Source organism: Cervus elaphus, chromosome 16, assembly GCF_910594005.1.
Source record: "Cervus elaphus chromosome 16, mCerEla1.1, whole genome shotgun sequence".
In the NCBI taxonomy this organism is placed as follows: Eukaryota; Metazoa; Chordata; class Mammalia; order Artiodactyla; family Cervidae; genus Cervus; species Cervus elaphus.
Genome location: NC_057830.1, coordinates 6684258 through 6707768, shown reverse-complemented (window position 1 = coordinate 6707768; position 23511 = coordinate 6684258). Strand labels below are relative to the sequence as shown.

Sequence of the window (23511 nt, the reverse complement as noted above, 5' to 3'; positions counted from 1 at the left end):
TTAATAACACTGCGCTGCCTACTGAAGTTTGCCGAGAGGGTAAATCCGGCCTCAGCTCAGAGTCTGGAGTCTCAGGGAAGCCCCCAGTTCCTCGCTGCCCCTAAGAGCCCTAGGAACAGCAGGCCCCTTTCACATCCCGTCCCTCACTGGCACAGGGGCATGGCAGGGCCCATCCTGGACGTGCTGAGCGGCTGATCCTGGAGACCAGGGTGTGGTCAGGGGGAAGGCCGGGGGTGGGGCGGAGGGCAGGAATCCAGGATCTGCGTGTCTTACCAGTGAGCAGCTGCAGGTCCGGGAGGGGCTCGGACAGGACCCCCCGGCACTGCTCCTCCACCGGCAGCGGGATCACCAGCAGCCCGTCGGCCAGCTGCGGGAAGTCCTTGATGAAGTTGTTCTCCCTGTGGAGAGGAGCAGAGAGACTGCCAGGTCGAGGAAGCAGAGGCTGGAGGCCTTGGGGGGCAGGGGGAGTGGGCAGCGAGGGGGGGCTGTGGGGCAGGAGGGCAGGAAGCCCCGAGTCACAGGAGAGACTGGTGAGTGGGGGGTGGACGGGCTTGCTGGGATGGAGTCCTCTGGCTCCCTGAATCCCAGCCCCGAGAACAGAGTGCTGATGACAGCTTCCAGAACCCAGCAGGCTGGGGCTTGAATCCCGGCCCACCTCTGACTGGCTGCACGGTCTTGAGAGCAAGCTGCTGGTCCACTCGGAACCTCGGTCTCCTTGTCTATAAAAGTGAGATCTCAGGGTAGTTTGAAACATTTAACGGGATAAAGCTGCCAGCTGCTCGGGACGCAGTCTGATGTTCCATAAACTGTATATTTGGCTGTGAAACGTCCCCTTACATAAGCAGTGATGATGGTGAGCCAGCACGAGAGGGAACTGGGGGATAGCGTGGAGTGCTTGAGGAAAGAGGGGGTGAGGGCTGGAGAGCTGAGCTGGAGAGAAGCAGTGTCTGCGTGCTCAAGTGAAAGGATCCCAAGATATCTTTCAGATCGGACTTCTCCTCTCAGAGGTGGGCAAACTGAAGCCTGGAGAAGGGGTGTGAAACTGTCATGGAGATCCCATGGCTCAGACGCAAGAGCAGATCTCCCCACTCCTAGGCCAGTGGTCGCTCTGTCCCAGCTTCTCCGGGTGCCTCTGTCCCTTCCCTGCAAGACCACCCCAGCGAACAGAAGACAGACCTCAGGGTGAACTCAGGCCACTGAACCCTGAACAAAGGTAGCCTTAAGGTGCGGGGGAACAGGGTGACTATGCATTGCAGGAAGACATGCTTCAATCTTTGAAATAGATGTGCCTGAAGTTGGAACAGCCTGTCACTGAGAGGTGGTGAGCTTGCCATACCTGGGGGCATGCAAGGGAAACTTGACAGACACTTGTCATGGACAGAATCCAGGGCATTTTCACGTTCAAACCTGAGTTCTGAGGTCCCTTTTTATTCATAAATCCTCAGAGTTAGAGACACTGACCACAAGCTGGAGAGGAGGAGGAGGGAAGGCGAAGAACAAAGGGAGGGGATGTTTATCACTTCATTTTGCCACCTGGAATGGACAGCCTTGAAATGAAAACCAGAGAGAGGCAAGCAAAAATCCGTGAGGCCAAAGCAATGCCTTTGAAGCCTGGATCTCAGGCAGTTCAAAAGGAAATGTGCAAGCGCTGTGTGGCTTGGGTCACCTTCCCGTCTGTGCTCCACGTCCCCAAGTACTGCACCCCAGGCACCTGTGAAACGTGTCCCCTATTCATTCATTTAGAGAACACGTTCTCCATGTCTGATCCCTGAGCAGGTCGGATTCCAGGGGTGGACACATTATCTCCACCTTCAACATCACCAGCATCTTTGTCATCATCGTCTCTGACAATTAGCGACTAAGCTTCTATACTTTGCTAGGACCTGGCTAAGCACTTCACATCCATTTAATCATTTAATCTTCACAACAACCCACAAGGCAGTCATCATTATCTTCATTTTACACACACAAAAAATGAGGTTCAGCATTAAGAGGGAGTCAGGTTGGGGTTGGAACCAGGTCTGTCTGACTGCACACCTGGGGAGGTAAGTGGCTGGGCCTGGGACTGCTGACTAGGCATGTGTGTGTGTGATGCTGAGTTTCTGGGTCCAAACTTGTACATGTAAGCATGCTATTCTGGGCATCATGCATGTGCCCATGTTCATCTACATGTGTGCCTGTGATCATGGATTCTGCCTAGGTGTTGGTGGCTGGCCTTTGATTTGTCTGCACACTTGGGTATGTGGAACAGCCCCGTGAATATAAAAAGAGAGCCTGCCAGGGGCCATGGAAGTGCCCCCAAGTAGCATGCAACAAAGCTTCCTCCTGTGCCCCTCATGTGATAGCTTCTGGTTTACGGAGCTTCCCTTAGAGACATAATGAGGTGAAGGGTGTCCCCCTGCCCTAGTCATTCAACAAACACGTGCTGAGTGGAGCCCTGAGCCAAGTACTCAGGGACCCGGAGACAGACTGGATTCTCCCCCAGGCCTTGAGATCTTCCCAGCCGTGTGGGGGAGACAATACACCAGCCACGCAGAACAGCCAGTGGGGTTGGTTACTGCGGATTCCGGAGGGCAGGAGGCTTCTGCACATGAGACCCAAGGTCTCTTCCTTCCCCGAGAGACCCAAACACTTGTTTCACGAGGGCACGAGGGAGACGGCTCTGAAGACTGGCATCCTGCTGTGTCCACACTGCATCCTCGCTGGGTAATCTGGAGCAAAGCCCCCTAACCTCAGTTTTCTCATCTGTCAATTAGGGACCCTGAGAGCGCTTCATCCTGCCTTAATGAAATCACAGTAATAAGGATGAAGGCATAGCTGTTGGCTGAGCACCTCCTAGGCACCAGGCAATGTTCCATGTACTTTACATGAGCTCTCACCCAACCACATGGATTAGATGCCATCAAGACTCCGCCCACCCCCCAACCCCAGCTCAGAGGTGGACAAACTGAAGCTCAAAACAGTTATGTAACTGCTTAAAACCACAGCTGGGAAGGGAGATCTCAGGCGGTCTGACCCCAGAACCCACACCCCACATTACTGTAAGGTGCGGGGCGCTGAAGATGCTGTCCACAAGCGTCACAGGCTCTCAAGGCTGGAAGAGCCGGAGCATCCCGCGGTGTGCTGAGCCCAGACAGGCTGACGCCGAAAGAAGGGGTCTGTTACTCATTGTGACTTACACACCAGTGCCCCTCTCTGCAGGTGACCTCAGGACCCTTATCCAACACCATGAGATGGCATGATCACACCTCCCCCACCTCCCGCCCCTGCCCCATACAGGCTCTGAGATGTGAACTGACTTCCCTGGACTGACACATCAAGTACCTTTGGAAAGAGGGAGCTGAAGGCAAGCTTATCACTTTTCACTTTACCATCTAGCATCACCACCTCACAGCTTCTCCGGCTTTGATTTTCTAATTGCAGAGGAGGAGGACAGTGACCCTCTCGCCAGCGCCACGGTCCTCTCCTCTAACCTTTCGCCTTCTCTTTAGCCAGGCTTGACTCTGTGGGCAGATCTGACCTCAGTGCGTGGCAGCACAGTGCCAGCCTCGGGATGGCAGGGGGCCAGCTCATACTCTTCTTCTGCTTGGAGGGAAGTTGTCTCCCTGAGCTTCCAGGCCATAGGAAGGGTCTCGAGGAAAAGCATGGCAAAGAGGGAGACCATGGAAAGATGGGAGTTCTCAAGCTAGTGCAAAGAGCAGGGAGAAGGGGGTGGGGGCGGGTCAGGGAGCGAAAAGGTAGCAGCAGCCGAGACCAAGGGCCTGGGCGGTCCCTCCGGGCTGCGCCCCTTGGCGTCTGCCTGGGCGATGGCCACAAGTCCTGCATGGCCTCTGCCAGCAGAGGGCGCCCGGGGCCTTCGCATCCATCAGCTCTCCCGGGAGGCAAAACAGCACACGCAAGGAGTGGAGCTGGGGATGCTCCCCTGGGCTGGGGACCTCAGACAGAGCCCAGAGGGCAGCTTCAGAATCCACCTGCCTGGGGAAGGGAGGACAGCAGGGTGCTCGCCTAAACTCAGTTGGCCCGAAAACAAATCCAGATTCTCAGAGCTTGGGTATGGGTGGGTACGTGTGTAGTAAAAGCTATCAGGCAACTACCGAATCCTAATAAAAGGAAGATAGGAAGAAGAGTAAGTACTATTTGTGTATTGATCCTATTTTTGGTCATCTGCGATGAGCTTGGTAGTGTGCCAAAATACATGCGTGCATCATATAACTACTCTTATTATTCCCATTTTGCACATGAAGAGATGGATACTCAGAGAGGTTTGGGAACTTGTCCATCTGAGGTCCACCATCAGGAAGTGGCAAGGGGGCTCCTAGCTTAGCATCTGTTACTCAGGAAGCACACATTCAAGGGATCAGTCCTGACCACGTGCTCTTGATCCAGAGTAACCTGAGACAGGCGTGCTTCTGAGCCCAGGGATGTAGCCGTGTGTGTGTGTGTGTGTGTGTGTGTGTGCATAAATGTATGTGTCTCAAATAGCAACAGGGGTACTGCTTCGTTGTACAAACCTCTCCCCCCAAATATCCATGAAAATAGTTCCATCTCAACTGATACTAGATGGAAACAACTCATCAGATGTTTGAAACAGCACATCCTGGGCCCCTGGGTCTCAGGAGAATTCTGGGAGCGGGAGGTCTCTTTTATTCCACAAACTTGTATTGGGGTTCCCCCATGTTCCAGGGACTGTGGTGAACCCTAGGGGTTCAGCAGGGGGAATCAGCAGAGGTGCCTGCAGCAGAATGCAGGCACTGTGTGAAAAGGCCTCCACCATCTAGGCCCTGCCTCTTCCTTCTGCTTGGTTTCATGAAGCACTACCGTCTGCCCACTGCCAGGCTGCACCCACTGGCCTGATGTTCCTCTTATGGGGCATACTCACTTCCTGCAAAGGATCCACTCGGGATTTGCCTTCTCCCTGGAAAGCTCTTGCCCCTCCCCCACCCCTGAACCAGGCCAACTCCTACTTGTCACTCCGACCCCACATTAATCCTCTGCCCTGGAGAGACCTTCCCTGGGTCACTTCCCCTGTTACACCCTCATAAAATCTTGCTCTTTACTCACAGACTTAGAAAATGATCTTATGGTTGCTGGGGGGAAGGGATAGTTAGGGACTTTGGGAAGGTCATGTATACACTGTAATATTTAAAATGGATAACCAACAAGACTATTCTATAACACCTGGAATTCTGCTCAATGTTATGTGCCAGCCTGGATGGGAGGGGGGTTTGGGGGACAATGGATACATGTACATATATATATATCTATATATATACATATATATATATGAATGAGTCCCTTTGCTATCCATCTGAAACTATCACAGCATTGTTAATACAAGACAAGTGTTTATGGTGTTAAAAAAAAATTAATCTGATGACTACAAAAAAAAAAAAAAAAAGCTAATTATGAAGCCTGAGGGGAAAAAAAAGAAAAAAGAATCTTGCTCTTTTCATCCATGAGGACTTTGACAGTTCCTAATCCAGAGATATGCATAGGGACCTGGCTGGATACCTCTCTTCCCACTAGACTGTGGGCTCCATGAGGGCCATCCCATCTACTGTTGCCTCTCCAGGGCCGGGGGCTTCCCTAGAGACTTGGTAGTAAAGAATCTGCCTGCTAAGCAGAAGATACGGGTTCAATTCCTGGGTCCAAAAGATCCCCTGAAGAAGGAACTTTCATTTGATGAGCTTTGGTAACTTCATCTGCAAAACAGGAGTGATGAGTTCAACTTCGAGGGGTGAGGAGGAGGATTCACATAGAGTTGTTGTTGTTTTTGGCCATTCCACTTGGCTTGCTGGATCTTAATTCCCTAACCAGGGATTGAACCCGGGCCCTCGGCAATGAAAGCTCAGAATCCCGACTACTAGACCACCAGGGAGTTCTCCCTGAGTTATCTTTAATGCCAGTCTCTTTTCCTGAATTCCACACCAGATTCTGGATTTCTTTGAGAGCCTCGGAGGGCCCAGCACAGTGCCTGCTCACAGCCCAAGCTCCCCCCTAAGCATCTGTTCAACTGCGTGCCGAGGGGGAGGCGGCCTCTTCAGTCCCCATGCTGCCGGCACACCGCCTGGGAGCCACACAAACCTGGGCAGCATGCCCCCAGAGCACGCGCCTCCTGTAGCTTTCCTCTCATCAGCCTTGCTCCATGCTGATAGGAATGCCAAGCGAGAGGGAGCTGGGCTCCCTGGCCGTCCTCCCCCACCCCTACCAAGGTTTCCCTTCTTGCCCGTCCCCGTCTAAGAATATGTATAAGCATTTTGGATACATTAATACACAGCGACCAGCGTGCAAGAGCCGATCACCCCTCAGTTCCGAGGAAATTAGCATTTAAATTGAGGTATTTCAGGGAAGTAAATCATCCCAGAGCCAGCCAGCACTGTCTGCAGCCTTTTCTTATGGAGAGAAGACGAGGCATCTTGGCCTTCGTGCTGCTGAGTTTGCAGGGAGGGGCCACTCTCCCTGGCACTCTGAGGCTGTCCACCCAAGAGCATGCCCAAAAAGGATGCCCCCAAACTCCCAATACTCATGAGGGCATCTCCCCTGGTTTAAACCGGGACCTGTAACTTACCTCCAGCTAAACGGCGTCTTTTTGCCAAGTGAGATGACTGGCTAAGATGTGGTTTCTTCTGGGATCAAGGAGTTGGGGGCCTGTCCTCCTCATGGCTTTTGATCACTGCCTGGCTGGGTGGTTGGGGAAAGCTCCTCCCTACCTCTGGAACTGGGAGGGGTGGGCGACTGACTGGTGCCTAATGTTTGTTTCTCTGAACCTCAGACTGAGAGGCATTGGACCACATCTTGCAGCCATCCTGTAGGTGCCAGAAGCATAGGGTCTCATGTTGATTAAACTGATGCTCACACTTGTTCACGCCCATCCCAAGTTCTGCCCTTCTGGGAGACAGAAACTGTTCTCATGTGATTTGCTTCTTAATTAGGAGTCTTCAGGCAAGTGTTCTGTTTCAGTGTTCCAAACCGAGTCATTCTTTCGTTCAACTTTTCATTCATTTATTCAACACATGTTCACTATTATGTGCCAGGCATTGGGAAAACAAAGAAAAACCAGACGCTCTCCATCCTCAAGGTGCTCACAGTCTAGTGTGAGACACATGTACAAACGCTTCCTACATACGTGTGTATATGTGTGCAAGCTGAATGATAGCATTGAAAATGTTAAAAATGAAGACCTTTTCATTCCCTATAAACCATATTGGTCTATGGCAGCCCACCTGCTAAATCAAAGACATCCGCTCCTTCGATAGAAGAGCGGATGCCTTCTAGAAAAGAAAGAGAGCCATCCCTCAGTTTTGAGTCAGACCTCAAAGCTGACTTTGTACTGTCTTGAGCTAGACAACAGTTTCGAAAGCCAGCCTGTGCTGGGAGTGAAGGTCCCTTCTATATCAAAGGCAGGCCTGACTGACCCAGATCATAATATCTTATTTTAACATGCAGTTGGTACAGGCTATGACCTCAGCAGAGTTCCCAGAGGACAGAGAAAGGAAGGTGAAAACCCTTTTTCTGCCACTAGCCTGGGGAGGCATTGTGGCGGACAGAAGACCAAGGCCGAGAGGCCAAGAGTTCAGGCCTGAGAGTCACTGACCCTATTTCGGGGCTTTTTGGGAGTCCACACCCCTCCTTACTCACCGCAGCCTCGAGGGCGGTTCCAACACATGTTTAAATACCAACAAGAGTTTGGGGAAAAATCCACGGGGATGGGGGTGAACAGCAGCAACAGGGTTTGTGCCCCCAGATCTGAATATAGTCTTGGGGGGGCGTTGTGAGCCCCTTTATCTGACAAGCTGACAGGAGGTCCCATGGCTAGCAGGAGGTGGGCAAGGACCAGGAGAAGTCAGCTCCCCACCCACAAAGTCTTGTACCCACAGGGTAGAGAGAATAAGACAAGACTTTCTGGTACAAACCCCCTCCTCCCATGGAAGCAGGATGGGAAAGGAGACCTGAGATTAGAACAAGGGTCCGATAGTGAGTGGGGACTTCATGACTTTGGACTTGGCAGTGGATTCCAACACGTAGCTCCTCTCAAAAGAAACGCCTAAGACCATCCATGTATCACCATGGATGCCAGCGCAAGGGCTGAGAACCAAGCTCAAACAGGAAACCATCATTCAGTAAATGCCAGCAAGGATCAGACCACATCTGTACCGATGTCATGCTCCCACCTTCAGGCTTGTCTGTACCTTCAGGTCAAGTGGAAGCTGGGGAGACTGCCTGGCAAGGGAAAGACAAGGCTGGCTGGTGAGGTGTTAAACTCTGAATAGACCAGACAGTTATCTTAAAGAGTATGTTCTGTATCCTTAATTGGCAAGTTGACTCCTTTTTTTGTTGTTGTTATCAGTGGAAACAAAACTTGAGGGAAAGATTAGTTCAACTGTAGAAAATAAAGAAGACTACAGTGTTCTGCATAACTGAGTTGCAGTGAAAAAAAAACAAGTTTGAACCCTTAACTAGTTAAAGACATGGGTACAGGTTAAAATGTAATAGTTTAAGATTCATAGAGGAGGTTCAGAAACCCAGGGAGGGGTTATCCAGGGAGAGAGTGAGGAAGGGAGGTGGTCGTGGGGCCCAGGCACAAGTAACAGCTTGTCAAGCCAAAGGTGTGTGGGTGCGTGCGTGTACATGCAGTATGTGATGCTAAAGAATGTGGTTATTCTGAGGGCAAGGAGACCCATTAAAGGTTTGAGGCAAGAGAGTGATGCCATCCAGCTGGAGCTTTAGAATCACTGCCCGGATGCAGGGTGGAGGATGGGCTGGGAAAGGGGCAAGGCTTGGGCAGGGGAGAGCCAGTTTGAATTTTGCAGCAACCCAGCCAAGACGTGATGGAGGAGTTGGATGGCAGAATACAGGGAAGAGTGCCGGTCTGGGGGAGCCTCAGGAGGTAGAACCTGTTGGTCGCCATCATCGCTGCCGGTGGTGGGGGTGGAAGAAGAGTAACGGGACAGGCTGGACAGCGCCGCCATGGATGGCCGTGCCCTGCACGCCTGTCTCCATCCCAAGCCTGGTGGGTCTTGGCTTCAGGATCTATTTGGCAGATCCACCTCTCATTCCGGAGTCTGGTGGAGACGCAGCATACACCAGCTGTCTGTTCTGGTTTCGGCCACCACCCGCTCTCCCAGGACCTATCACTGCAGTCTGATAACTGAGTTCTCAGTATCCAGCCTTGTCCCTCCAATGTGTTTACCATCCCGTGGCCAGAAGGACCGGCTCAAAGGTCAGTTCTAACTCCAGGATACCATTGGCTCCATGTACTGGTGTTCTGTTGCTGTCACGACGAATCACGGCAACCCTCATGGCTTAAAATGACATCAACTTATTATCTTATGCTTCTGTAAGTCAGCTGCCTGACAGGGGTTTCCAGGCTAAAGTCTAGGTGTCAGCCAATCGCACACATACTTTCTGAAGGTTCTAGATGAGGATCCATCTCTTTGCCTTTTCTGGCTTTTTGAGAACACTCCCATTCCTTAGCTCCATCTTCAAAGCTTGTCAAGACAAGTCAAGTCTTTCTGACATCACAAGGCTCTGAGTTCCTCTCTGGCCTCTGTCTTCCACTTAAGGACCCTTGAGATTACATGGGGCCCACCTGGATTATATGGGATAATCCCTTTACTTCAAGATCAACTATTAGCCATCTTATTTCTACTTGCACCCTTAATCTCCCTGTTCCATGTAAGATAATTTATTCTAGGGATTAAAACATGGACATCCCTGGGGCCATTTTTCTGCCTACCACCCTCCAGTTTTGTGCCCCCACCCAGGACTTTGCTGATGTCTCTCTGTTCATCTGGGGGATCAGTGCCCCTTCCCTGAGTTTCCACAGCTCCCATCCATCCCCTATCCTAGCATTTTCACACTGGACTTTCAGTCCTGGTCACTTTCTGTCTCTCTCACTGGACCAGGAACATGACAGGACCAGGACCCTATCTGTTTTATTCATTTCTATGGATCCAGCCTTGACACAGTAGCTGAAGCACAAATTAGGGGCTTAATAAGTGCGTATTCAGTGAACGAATGTACGCCTCCTAGTTGAATGGAATGAGAATGGGGCGGCGGGGGGGGGGGAGTGGGGGAATGCATTCAGCTGTGGTACAGCAATCCTCCTGTGAGGCCTGGATCAGCGCCTCAGCCACCTCTTCCAAATTCATATGCTGAAACCTAAATCCAGCATGATGGTATGTGAAGGTGGGGCCTCTGGGAAGGCGGAGCCCTGATGAATGGAATGTGTGTCCTTATAAAAGAGGCCTCAGAGAACTACTTGTCCCTTCTGCCATGTGAGGACATGGGGAGAAAGTGCCATCTGTAAGCCAGAGAGTGAGATTTCACCAGGCACCAAATCTGTGAGTGCCTCGAGCTTGGGCACCCCAGCCTCCAGAATGGTGAGAAACAAATGTCTGCTCTTCAGGCCCCCCAGCCTACAGTGTTTTGTTATAGCAGCCTGAACAAACTAGAACACTCTTCAATAACCTTGCAACTTCAGTATCATCACCTCAATGATAAAAGTGAGGAAACTGGGGTGCAGAGAAGCGAGGTCATTTTCCTAGGGTCGCATAAAATTAAATCAGGACTGTCACCTTCCCTCCCCGCAACCGCCCTCTTCTCTGAGCGTCCTCACACCTGTCTTTCTCACTCCTGCTCCACCCGCAGTCACATACAGGTGTGTGTTCACACACACGGGCTTCCCTGGAGGCTCAGTGGTAAAGAATCCACTGCCCGTGCAGGAGATGCGGGCTCGATCCCTGAGTTGGAAAGATCCCCTGTTAAAGGAAATGGCGAACTCCAGTATTCTTGCCTGGGAAATCCCACGGACAGAGGAGGCTGGCAGGCTACAAGTCCGTAGGGTCACAAGAGAGTCAGACACAACTTAGTGACTAAATAACAACGATAATTCACACGCACATACACACACTCACACATACACACACGGAATGTGAAGCCTGGGTCTCACACTGCCTAAGTTTCCCCTCTTTAAATGCAAAAAGGCTTCCGCCAGTGGCACCAAACTCACTTTAGCATTCCAGGCATGGATGTTACTAACTCCTGCCCTAGTAATTGCGATCCCTGAAATTGAAAGAAATTGCAGGCTAGAGAAACATTATCTTCTCCTCAGCCACTTCGCCCTCCATCTCCTCGCCTGTGTGTGTCAGCACCGGGACTCCTCATCCTGTCACAACACGGGGAACAAGCCGAGTTGCTGTCATCAGGGCCTCTGCAGCATCCTCCTGAACGGTCCCTCCGGTTCTCAAGAGCTGGAATCAAAGTCCCGATAGCAGGGCATAACATTTCAGAGCTAGGGGTGGGGAACGTTCGCCATCACTAGGTCCAACCTCTGCATTTTCCCAAGCAAGTGCTACCATTATCTCTGCTTTTCAGATGCTACAAATGAGATCTGAAGAGGGAAATCAGTCTTACCCCAGATCACACAGATGTGCGCGTGCAGCCAAATGAGATCCAAGCCCACCCCTGCCTCCTTACACAGAGGTGCAGGGTCTGGGTGCAGAATCCCCTGGCCCGAGCAAACAGCTGCCCGGATGATGGAGGGGTACCGCTTAGCCTAGATCTCTCTCTCCAGTCCCTGGGCTGCAGGTACCCGTGACACCCCCTCTCTCCCAGGGGGTGGGTCTAGCTGCTAATTTTATCACAGTCAAGGTCAGAAGCCAATCTCCCTATACCTTTACAAATATTTCTATGAGCAAAATACTGAATTCTAGTTATACATGCATGCTGAAGTATTTGGGAAGAAACGTGCTAATGTCTGAAATTTACTTTGAATTACATAAAAAAATAAGATGGATAGACAGAAGGATAAATATGTAGTTATATATATAAATATTAATGACCAAATTTAATGGTAGATATATATGAACATTTGTTGTAAAATTCTTTCAACTCTGTTGATGTTTTGAAGTTTTTATAAAATTGTTGAAAAAGTTAAAAAAAAAAAGATATTTCAAGTCCAATAGGATCTTTATATTCTGGTGCTTAGGGCCTTTCCACATGGGGTGGAAAGGCCCTATTCATGTCTGTCTCAAGGGTCTAGCAGAATAGCAGTCATAGAACAGAAATACAAAAGCACTTGCTAAATGACTCCAAGGGCTGAGGCAATTGAGTCTCCCTAAATCCTAGCGTGTGTTTTAATTGTTCCTCATGCCTGCTCACCCCTGCCCTGGATGAGACCAGTTCTGTTAAGCCGCACCATTAACGTGCTGTGTGGCAAGTCACTTCCCATCTCTGAGGGCCTTTTCAGCCCTGAGGCCACTTCCTCAACTAACATAGATGTGTCTGAACAGCTCCAGCATGAAGGGCTAAGAGGAAGTTCCCAAGAGGAGAAGCCCCGATCCCGTGGACACTGTCGGTCTTCTTTCTTACCTTTTCTGAAGCAGTCTTTGCAACCAGACACATCTGAATTTGTATCTGGGTTCCACCTACAGTCCCCTGTGTGGCTCTGGTTGCACAGAATGCTAAATTTTTCTAGGCCACTGTTTGCTTATCAGAAAACCAGGAATATCATTTTTATAAGAAAAAGGAAATCAATCCTAGATATTCACTGGAAAGACTGATGCTGAAGTTGAAGCTCCAATACTTCGGCCACCTGGCGTGAAGAGCAGGCTCACTGGAAAGACCCTGATGCTGGGCAAGATTGAGAGCAGGAGGAGAAGGGGGTAACAGAGCTTGAGATGGTTGGATAGCGTCACCCACCACAGACATGAGTGTGGGCAAACTCCGGGAGAGGGTGAAGGACAGGGAAGCCTGGCGTGCTGCAGTGCATGGGGTCACAAAGAGTCGGACATGACCCAGCGACTGAAGAACAACTGTTGGTTTATCGGAAAAAATGGGAATAATGTGGTTCAGATGGTAAAGAATCTGCCTGTGATTGCCTGTGATGCAGGAGACCTGGGTTCAATTCCTGGGTTTGGAAGATTCCCTGGGGGAGAAGATGGCTACCCACTCCAATATTCTTGCCTGGAGAATTCCATGGACAGAGGAGCCTGGCAGGCTGCAGTCTGTGGGGTCACAAAGAGTCAGACACGACTGAGTGGCTAACACTTCCATTTCACTTTTGCCTCACACACTTGCTGCAAAGACTAAGAAAGTCCATTGTATGAACAGCTCAGCAGAAGGCCAGAGACTAGCCAGCTCTCAGGAAATGGTAGCCACTGCTGCTGTAGAAAGCACTGCTCCAGCACAGTTTAATCTAACATCCTTAAAAAGCCTTGATTACGAATAAGAAAGATGCAGATTTTAGAGCTGAAATAGACCTCAAATTCTTCTCTTTTACTCCTTTCCACCCAGCATACACAGCTTGTCCAAGTCACATGATAGAGCTATAATAAGAATGCAGGGCAGGTGGTCACTAATTTGGGAGTCTTTTCTTTATACATGGAATTTTTTTTTTTCCTGGTTGTTTGATTCTTTTGTAACCACATACCCTACTCCTGGCTTCTAGGAGAGTTATTCATGCTCTGGGCAATGACCTCAGCCCCGTGTGTTGAATACTTCTCTTCCTACCTCAGCATACACTGAAATTGTTGTGGGGTGTCTATTTCTACCACATTCGGAGACTATGTCTTCTCTCTCCTTCTCCAGCTTCTAGCAAAGCTTTAGGTATATAGAAGAATCTTAAAAACTGTGAAATTGGACCTCTAGTAGGTTGGACTCCAAATTAGAAGAATAAAAAGATGCTTCAATGCTAATTATTAGGGAAATGAAAATCAAGTTGCCATAAGGCATCAATACAGTTGCCATTCTGACTGATCAAAATGACCAACATCAAAAAGGCTGCAGACAATGAATGTCAGAGAGAGAGGAGAGGAAAGGGAACCCTCCTACAGTGCTGGTGGAAATGTAAACTGGTAGAGCCACAATGGAGAATGGTATGGAGGTTCCTTAAAAAACTAAAAATAGAGCTATGATATGATCTAGCAATCCCACTCGTGGGCGTATATGTGAAGAAAACCACAATCTGAAAAGATACATGGACCCCAATATTCACTGTAGCACTGCTTACGATAGCCAAGACATGAAAACAATCTAAATGTCCATTTAAAAATGAATGGATAATCAGCAGACGAATGGATAAGGAAGCTGTGGTACATATACACTATGGAATATTACTCAGCCATTAAAAAGAATTCATTTGAATCAGTTCTAATGAGATGGATGAAACTGGAGCCTATTCTACAGAGTGAAGTAAGCCAGAAAGATAAAGAACATTACAGCATACTAACACATATATATGGAATTTAGAAAGATGGTAATGATAACCCTATATGCAAAACAGAAAAAGAGACACAGAAATACAGAACAGACTTTTGGACTCTGTGGGAGAAGGCGAGGGTGGGATGTTTCGAGAGAACAGCATCGAAACATGTATTTTATCTAGGGTGAAACAGATCACCAGCCCAGGTGGGATGCATGAGACAAGTGCTCGGGCCTGGTGCACTGGGAAGACCCAGAGGAATCGGGTGGAGAGGGAGGTGGGAGGGGGGCTCGGGATGGGGAATACGTGTAAATCCATGGCTGATTCATGTCAATGTATGACAAAACCCACTACAATATTGTAAAGTAATTAGCCTCCAACTAATAAAAATAAATGAAAAAAAAAGAAAAAAAATGAATGGATAAAAAAGGTGTAATACATATATACAATGGAATATTACTCAGCCATAAGAAGAATGAAATCATGCCTTTGCAGCCATATGAATAGACCTAGAGATTATCTTCTGTGGCAGCTCATCTGGTAAAGAATTCACCTGCAATGCAGGAGACTCTGGTTCAATTTCTGGGTTGGGAAGTTCCCCTGGAGAAGGGATAGGCTACCCAGTCCATATTCTTGGGCTTCCCTGGTGGCTTATATGGTAAAGAACCCGCCTGCAATGTGGGAGACCTAGGTTCTATCCCTGGGTTGGGAAGATCCCCTGGAGAAGGGAATGGCAACCCACTCCAGTAGTCTGGCCTGGAAAATCCCATGGACACAGGAGCCTGGCGGGCTACAGTCCACGGGGTCGCCAAGTCAGACACGCTGAGTGACTAAGCAGAGCACAGAGACGGTGGTGCTAAATGGAGTAAGTCAGAGAAAAGAGGAACAGCACGTGACATCAGTTACACATGGAATCTAAGAAAATGATACAAATGGACTTGCTTAGAAAACAGAAACAGATGCACAAACATGGAAAACAAACTTAGGGTGACCAAAGAGGAAATGTGGGAAAGGAGATAAATTGGGAGGCTGGGGATAACATATAGACACTACTATATGTAAAACTGATCATCAGTAAGGACCTACTTCATAGCACAGGGAACCCCACTCAGGAATACGCTACTCAGTACTACTCTGTGATAACCTATATGGTAAAATAATCTGAAAAAGAATAAACATATGTGTGTGTGTGTATAACTGAATCACTTTGCTGTACACCCAAAACTAATACAGCTTTGGAAATCAACTATACTCTAATATAAACTTAAATTAAAAAAAAGAAGATGGTTTAAAGCTCTAACTTAAAGCAACAGATAGGAAAAAAACTCAGAGGCACATTTGAACTGACCACACAGCATTAATGCATTTATCATAACATCATTTCTGGTCGTAGTTAGAGAGGGAAAACTTTTTTTTTTTTTTTTTTAATTTAATCCAAGCCATGAGGTACCCTTTGGAAACTGAACATGTGACCTCCGAATAGCTGGTTCTGGTGTGAATGCGTGGCTGGGGTCACATCTTCGCAAGTTTCCACTTCCCTTTCTTTCCCTTTCCCCCGAGGGTATCTTGGAAGTCTTCCCATATGGCCATCTCTAATGAGCTTTGCAAAATGAGAAAATTAATGCTGTAGAAGAAAAACCTAACAGCGACTGCTTTCTTGTTTGCGCACTCTCTCTCTCCTCTTTCTCATTCCCTTTTTCATTAGTCATTAGTAATGGAGGAAGAAAACACCCGAAGGCAACAGAGAGGCAGCAACACGTGCTTCCTACAACACTGAGCTAATGAGGAGCTCTAACCATCTTTCTCATTCCTTTATTCTCAGTTCCCAACACAGCTGACATCAGCTGCAGCCAAGCCCAGAACCCAGCTAGTGTGGACACTAGCTAGTTTACATGATAACCAAGGTAAAGTATGCGTTCTGTTACAGGACAGTTGGAAACGGCTTTTAAGTGCGCCTTAAAAATCAACGGATGTCAAACTTTTAAAGGGACCTAGGAAAACAAAAATCTAGTTAATGAACACACTTTTTTGGCCTTTTCAAAATCTGACATCAAAATGTAATTCATTTCAGTTTCTAAGACCCTGGATCTACCTTTCAACCTTGTTAATTACTGATCATATTGTCACATGCAATCACGTGGGCATGCTGAAGCTCAGGTTTGCCTGCAACAGCTGTACCCACACGCACAGAGAATGGGTCTTAAACTCCATCTCTTAAGAGGTATGTGATCCTGGGAAAGCTATTTCATTTCAGGAGCCTCAGCTACCTCGCTTGTAAAACGTGCATCACGATAGTATCAGTTTTGATAGACTCAATTACAAAGATCAAAGGCGTAATGAGCATAAACAGCTGGGTATATGTTTAACTGAGTGGCAGTTACTGTTACTATGATCATCATTTATTTCCCAGTAAGAAGGACCGAGTTTAAGTCTTGCTTTCCCTATCTTTTACAACTGTAAATAAACTGCCACACTTTATTAAATTTCACTCTCCTCATTTGTAGGAGGGACTAAGTAACAGTACTGATGATTCTAGGTTGTGGAACTAAATGCACGGTGATGGTGAACCATGGGATGCACGTGGTTCCTCACACTACGCACTCTTAACTATCATTATTATTATTATTAGGAATGTAATTTGTTGTTTTTAATAATATATGGTAGAAAATCCAAAAGAATCAAAAGCAGCAACGAAAAATTCCTAGAACTAATGAACAACTGTGCCAGAGTTATAGGATGTGAAGTTAATCTACAAAAATGAAATTATTTCCAATATGCCAGCAATGAGCATTTGGAATCTGAAATTAAAAACACAATACCATTTACACTGGCACCAAAAAATGAAATGCTTAAGTATAAATCTAACAAAATATGTATTAGACCTATATGAGGAAACTATAAAAACAGTGATGAAAGAAATCAAAGATCTAAATAAACGGAAAGATATTTATGTTCACGTTCAGTGTTGTCAAAATGTCAGTTTTTCCCTAATTGATCTATAGATTCAATGCAATCCCAAGAAGTTATTTTGTAGAGGCCGACAAACTCATTCTAAATCGTATATGGAAAGGCCAAAACCCCAGAACAGCCAATATAAAACTGAAGGGAAAAGCAAAGTCGGAGAACTGATATTATCTGACTATAAGACTTATTATAAACCTACATTAATTCAGACAATATTGTTTTGGTGGAATAGGAGACCAATTATAGATCAGGGAATAGAACAGAGAACACAGAAATAGAGCCACACAAATCTATCAACTAAGATTTGATAAAGAAGCAAAAGCAACTCAGCAGAGAAAGGGCAGTGTTTCAAAAAAGGGAGTTGGAACAAACAAACATGCAAGAAAAAATCTAGACACAGACCTTACACTTTTTATAAAAACTGACCCCCAATTAGTCATAGACCGAAATTCAAAACACAAAACTATAAAAGAAGACAACATAGGAGAAAAATCCTGTTGATCTTGGGTTTGGTGATGAGTTTTTAGATAAAACATAGAAAGCATGATCCATTAGAGAAAAAAAATAAGTCAGACTTTATTAAAATTAAGAACTGCTCTGTGAAAGACACTGTTAAAGAGAATGGAAAGATAATCTATGGTCTGGGAGAAAAAAACTGTAAAATACATATCTGATAAAACACTTGTATTCAAAGAGAAAAGAATTCTGTCCAAATTACACAGAGAAAACTTCAAATTCCACAGTAAGAAAACAAACAACCAGATTTAATGAGTGACAAAAGCGCAGAACAGGCGTCTAACCAAAGAAAAGATAGCAAGTGAGCATGTGAACAGACGCACGGCAAGTGCCGTTCTGGAATTGAGAATGAAAATAAGTTACATAACTATTAAAATGGCTAAAATTGAAAACACTGACTTCATCAAATGCTGGTGAGGATGTGGACGGAGCCACAGGGAGAGTTCATTACTGGTGGGAATGGACGATGGAACAGCAACTTTGAAAGGCAGTTAGGCGGTTTGTGATGAAGCTGTTGTATTTCTTGATATTTACTAAAATCAATGGAAAACTTATGTCTAAGCAAAACCCTGCCCATGAGTGCTGACGGTGACCTTATTCATCCTTGATTAATTTGGAGGCAACCGAGTTATCCTCCAATAGATGACTAGATTAAAAATACCATGGTGCATCCATAAGATGGGGCTACTCTCAGCGATAAAAATAAATGAGTCATCAAGTCACAAAAAGACATGGAAAAACTTTAAAGGCATGCTGCTACCTGAGAATAGCCAGTCAGAGAGTCTGCATGCTGCATGATTCCAACAAGATGACATTTTGGAAAGGTAAAATTTGAAGACAGTTAAAAAGATCAGTAGTTGCCAGGAGTTCAGGGAGAGAGATGGAGGGATGAATAGGTGTTCCGGGGGACTTTTAGAATGGTGAAACTATTCTGTATCACACTATAATGGTAGACACGTGACATTATGCATTTGTCAAAACCCCAAGAACTGTACATCACAAAATCAACTATGGGCTGTAGTTAATAGCATTGCATCAACACCAGGTCATCAGTTGTCACATACATACCACCTTAATGTAAGATATTAATAACAAGAGGAGCCATGTGTTAGGGGATATCGAGGGTCACAGGTACTAGGTACTTCCTTCTTCATTTTTGTATAAATCTAAAACTGCTCTAAAATAATTATTAATTAAAATAATGATAAAATATGCATAGGCAGATAGTCTATTAAACTGTACTGTTATGCAGCAGAGGTTGACAGACTGCAGCCTTCTAGTCTATCCTGCCCCCACTTACTTTCTTATTTTTAATTCGGGTATGGTTGCTTTACATTTTATTAGTCTCTGCTGTACAATGAAGTGAATCAGCAATATGTCTAGATATATCCGCACTCTCTTGAACCTCCCTCCCTACCCCTCCTCATCCCATCCCTCTAGATCCAAACAGAGCACTGAGCTGAGCTCCCACTAGTTATCTAGTTTACACTTGGTGATATATTTATGTCAGTCCTAATCTCCCAGTTCATCCAGTCCCGCCCCCTACCTCCTACTTTCAGAAGTAACATTTAGGTAGAACACAGACCGCCCCCACCCCCACCCCCATTTATTTACATTATCTGTTGCTGCTTTCATGTTATAATGGCAGAGTCTGGAAGTTATCATTAGAATTTGTATGGCCCACAAAGCTGAAAATATATGCTACCTGGGCCTTTCAGAAAAAAAAAAAAAAGTTGGCTGACTCCTGTTTTAAAGTAGAGATTTTAGTCTGGGAAGTACATTTAGAAGTTGTTCAGTTCAATTACCTAATAAATTCTGGAATCTGTACTACTTTATCATCCTGGGAGAAGTGGTTCCCTAGTCTAACCTCTGCAGCTAGTGTGAAATTCTGCACGTTAACCTTGACATTAGAAATCAGCCTCGCTTCCCCCCTCTGTTATTCCTTTAACCCCCCAAGCCCACCCTTCCTATCCAGAAATACCACGTGCGTGCATGCGAAGTCCCTTCAGTCCAGTCTGACTCTTTGAGACCCTCTGGATTAGAGCCCGCCAGGCTCCTCTGTCCATGGGATTCTCCAGGCAAGAATACTGGAGTGAACTGCCATGCCCTCCTCCAGGGGATCTTCCCGACCCAGGGATTGAACCCAAGTCTCCTAAGTCTCCTGCATTAGCAGGCAGGTTCTTTACCACCAGCGCCAGCTGGAAGCACCAAAAATACCACGGCAGAGCAGAACGGGGGCATGAACTCATCATTTAGAGCCTTCCTTCTAAGCCATGAGTCCCAACCCAATCACTTCTGCTTCCAGTAACATCCTGGTTATCAGCTGTTTGTTCATATCTGTGCCCCCACCCCCTGCTTCTGATTTCCAGTTTCAACGCCAAGCCCAGGTGCCCCAGCTATGGTCCTGGCTCCTCTGGCTCCATTTAATTAAAAAGTACTAGGCTAAATAATGGCCACCAGAGATAGCCAGGTTCTAATTTCTGGGACCTGTAAATGTTACCTTATATTATGGGCTGAACTGTGTCTCCGCTCAACATTCTATATCTATGTTGTTTTTGTTGTTTAGTCACTCAGTCATGTCTGACTCTTTGAGACCCCATGGACTGCAGCATGCCCTTCCTCCCTGTCCCTTACTATCTCCTGGAGTTTGCACAAGTTCATGTTCATTGCATCAGAGATGTCGTCCAGCCATCTCATCTTCTGATGCCCTCTTCCCCTTCTACCCTCAATCTTTCCCAGCATCGGGGACTTTTCCAATGAGTCATCTGTTTGCATCAGATGACCAAAATACTGGAGCTTCCTCTTCAGTATCAGTCCTTCCAGTGAATATTCAGGGTTGATCTTCCTTAAGACTGACTGGTTTGATCTTCTTGCAGTCCAAGGGACTTTCAGGAGTCTTCTCCAGCACCGCAGTTGGAAGGCATCAATTCTTCAGTGTTCTGCCTTCTTTATGGTCCAGCTCTCACAACTGTACGTGACCACTAGAAGATCATAGCCTTGACTATACAGACCTTTGTTGGCAGAGTAATATCCCTGTTTTTCAACATACTGACTAGGTTTGCCATTGCTTTCCTGCCAAGAAGCAATGGTCTTCTGATTTAATGGCTGCAGTCACTGTCCACAGTGATTTTGGAGCCCAAGAAAAGGAAATTTGTCACTACTTCCACCTTTTCCCCTTCTATCTGCCATGGAGTAACGAGGCTGGATGCCATGATCTTCGCTTTTTAAATATTTAGATTTAAGCCGGCTCTTTCACTTTCCTCCTTCACCCTCATCAAGAGGCTCTTCAGTTCCTCTTCGCTTTCTACCATTAGAGTGGTATCGTCTGCATATCTGAGGTTGTTGATGTTTCTCCCGCCTATCTTGATTTCAGCTTGGAACTCATCCAGCCGGGCATTTCTCATGACGTGTCTCAGCACATAGGTTAAACAAAGAGGGCGACAGCAGACAGCCCTGCCATATTCCTTTCTCAATTTTGAACCAATCAGTTGTTCCAGTCAGGATTGTAACTGTTGCTTCTTGACCCACATGCAGGTTTCTCAGGAGACAGATTAGGTGTTCTGGTATTCCCATCTCTCCAAGAGCTGTCCACAGTTTGTCATGATCCACACAGTTAAAGGCTTTAGTGTAGTGGATGAAACAGAGATAGATGTTTTCTCTGAAATTCCCTTGCTCTCTCTATAATCCAGAGAATGTTCGCAATTTGATCTCTAGTTCCTCTTTCTTTTCTAAACCCAGCCTGGCCATCTAGAAGTTCTTGGTTTGCATAATAATGAAGCCTAGCATGCAAGGTTTTAAGCATGGCCTTACTAACATAGGAGATGAGTGAGACTGTCCAATGGCTAGCACATTTTTTGGTACTACCCTTCTTGGGAATTGGGATGAGGACTGACATTTTCCAGTTCTGTGGCCACTGCTGGGTCTTCTTCCAGATTTGCTGACACAAGGAATGCAAAACCTTGATGGCATCGTCCTTTAGGGATGTGAATAGTTCTGCGGGAATTTCATTGCATCCACTAGGTTTATTAACAGCAGTGCTTCTTAAGCCCCGCTTGACTTCCCACTCCAGAATGTCTGGCTCTGGGGAACTAACCATGCCATCATAGTAATCCGGTTCATTAAGATCTTTTTTATACAGTTATTCTGTGAATTCTTTCCATCTCGTGTTGATCTCTTGATCCCCTTCAAGGGTCACTGCCTTGGGGTGAAGGGGCTTGCGTAACTCAATGAATCTATGAGTCACGCCGTGCAGGGCCACCCAAGACAGACGGGTCATAGCAGAGAGGTTCTGACAAAACGTGATCCACTGGAGTAGGGAATGGCAAACATCCCAGTTTACTTGCTGTGAGAACCTCATGAACTACATATATATGTAATTCATATATTTATACATATAAATACACACACACATATATATACACATATATATATATATATATATTTATATATATTTTTAATTGTTTTTGGAGTATAGTTGATTTACAGTGTTGGGTTTCTGCCATTCAGCAAAGTGAATAAGTTATTGTTATTGTTTTGTCGCTAAGTCATATCCAACTCTTTTGCAGCCCATGGATTGTAGCTCACCAGGCTCCTCTGTCCATGGCATTTCCCAGGCAAGGATACTGGAGTGGGTGGCCATTTCCTTCTCCAGGGAATCTACCTGACCCAGGGATCAAACCCACGTCTCCTGCATTGGCAGGCAAATTCTTTATCACTGAGCCACCAGGGAAATCTGAATCAGTTATATTATACACTGACATACATCCACTCTTTTTCAGATTCTTTCTCCCACACAGGTGAATGCAGAGCATTGAGTAGACTTCCTGGTGCTATACAGTAGGTCCTTGTTAGTTATCTGTTTTATATAAAGTAGTGTGACTCCAATACATAAAGGATTGGGATAGACATAGACTTCTACATATTGAAGCTTTTACAGTACCCCCCAGAATTTCAGGACATGTCTGTACTTGAACATGGGACTTCTAAAGAAGCGATTATGTTAAAATGGGGCATTAGGGAAGGCTCAATCTGGTGATTGGTGTCATATCAGAAGAGGAATCTTGGATGCATGGGAACACTACGGATGCATAAGGAAGACCCTGTGGGGACCCAGGGTGAAGGTGGCCATCCAAAGCCAGAGAGACAGGCCCCGGAGGAAACCAAACCAGCTGACACCTTGATCTTGGACTCCAGCCTCCAGAACTACAAAAAATAAAATTCTGTTGTTTAAGCCACCCCATCTGTGCTATTTTTGTATGGCAGTTCTGGAAAGCCAATTAACGTTATACAGCAAAAGAGACTTTTGAGAGGAAGAGGCCCCTAATCCAATCTCTCCATCCACTTTAAAGATTTTAAAATTGGGAGATTATCCTAGATCATCCGGTGTGCCCTAAGTGCCATCACACACATGTCTCTATAAAAGGAAAACAGAGTGATATGTCCACAAAAGGGGCAGAAGAGGATATAGAAGTGGAAAGGGAGATTGGAGTGATGTGGCTACAAGCCAAGGAATGCCAGCAGCTGGAAGAAACAGCAGCAGATTCCCCCAGCAGCCTCTAGAAGGAACTCCTCGTAACATTTCAGTTTTAACCTCACAAGACTCAGTCTGGATTCTCTGGCCTCTGGACAGTGAGAGAATAAATGTATGTTGTTTTAACCACTAAGTATATAACAGTAATTTGCTATGACAGCCATATGAAATAAGTATGCACACTTTCTCAGATAAATACAATGTTTGGTTTAGTTTGGTATACACACCCTGCTTCTCCAATAGCCACCCAGCTCTCAAGCAGGAGCCAGATAGCCACTAACCACTTTTCTGCCCAAAT

The 23511-nt window shown here is 46.5% G+C and overlaps 1 protein-coding gene across 4 annotated transcripts in view; it reads right to left on the bottom strand.

The window, feature by feature from the left end:
• ASTN2 (astrotactin 2) overlaps positions 1 to 23511 on the bottom strand; it is a 993079-nt gene that overhangs the window by 266425 nt on the left and 703143 nt on the right. For all 4 annotated transcript variants that reach the window (XM_043927598.1, XM_043927599.1, XM_043927600.1 and 1 more), the window contains one exon: positions 274 to 398. In XM_043927598.1, the coding sequence (XP_043783533.1) occupies positions 274 to 398 (125 nt within the window). The remainder of the gene's footprint in view (positions 1 to 273; positions 399 to 23511) is intronic.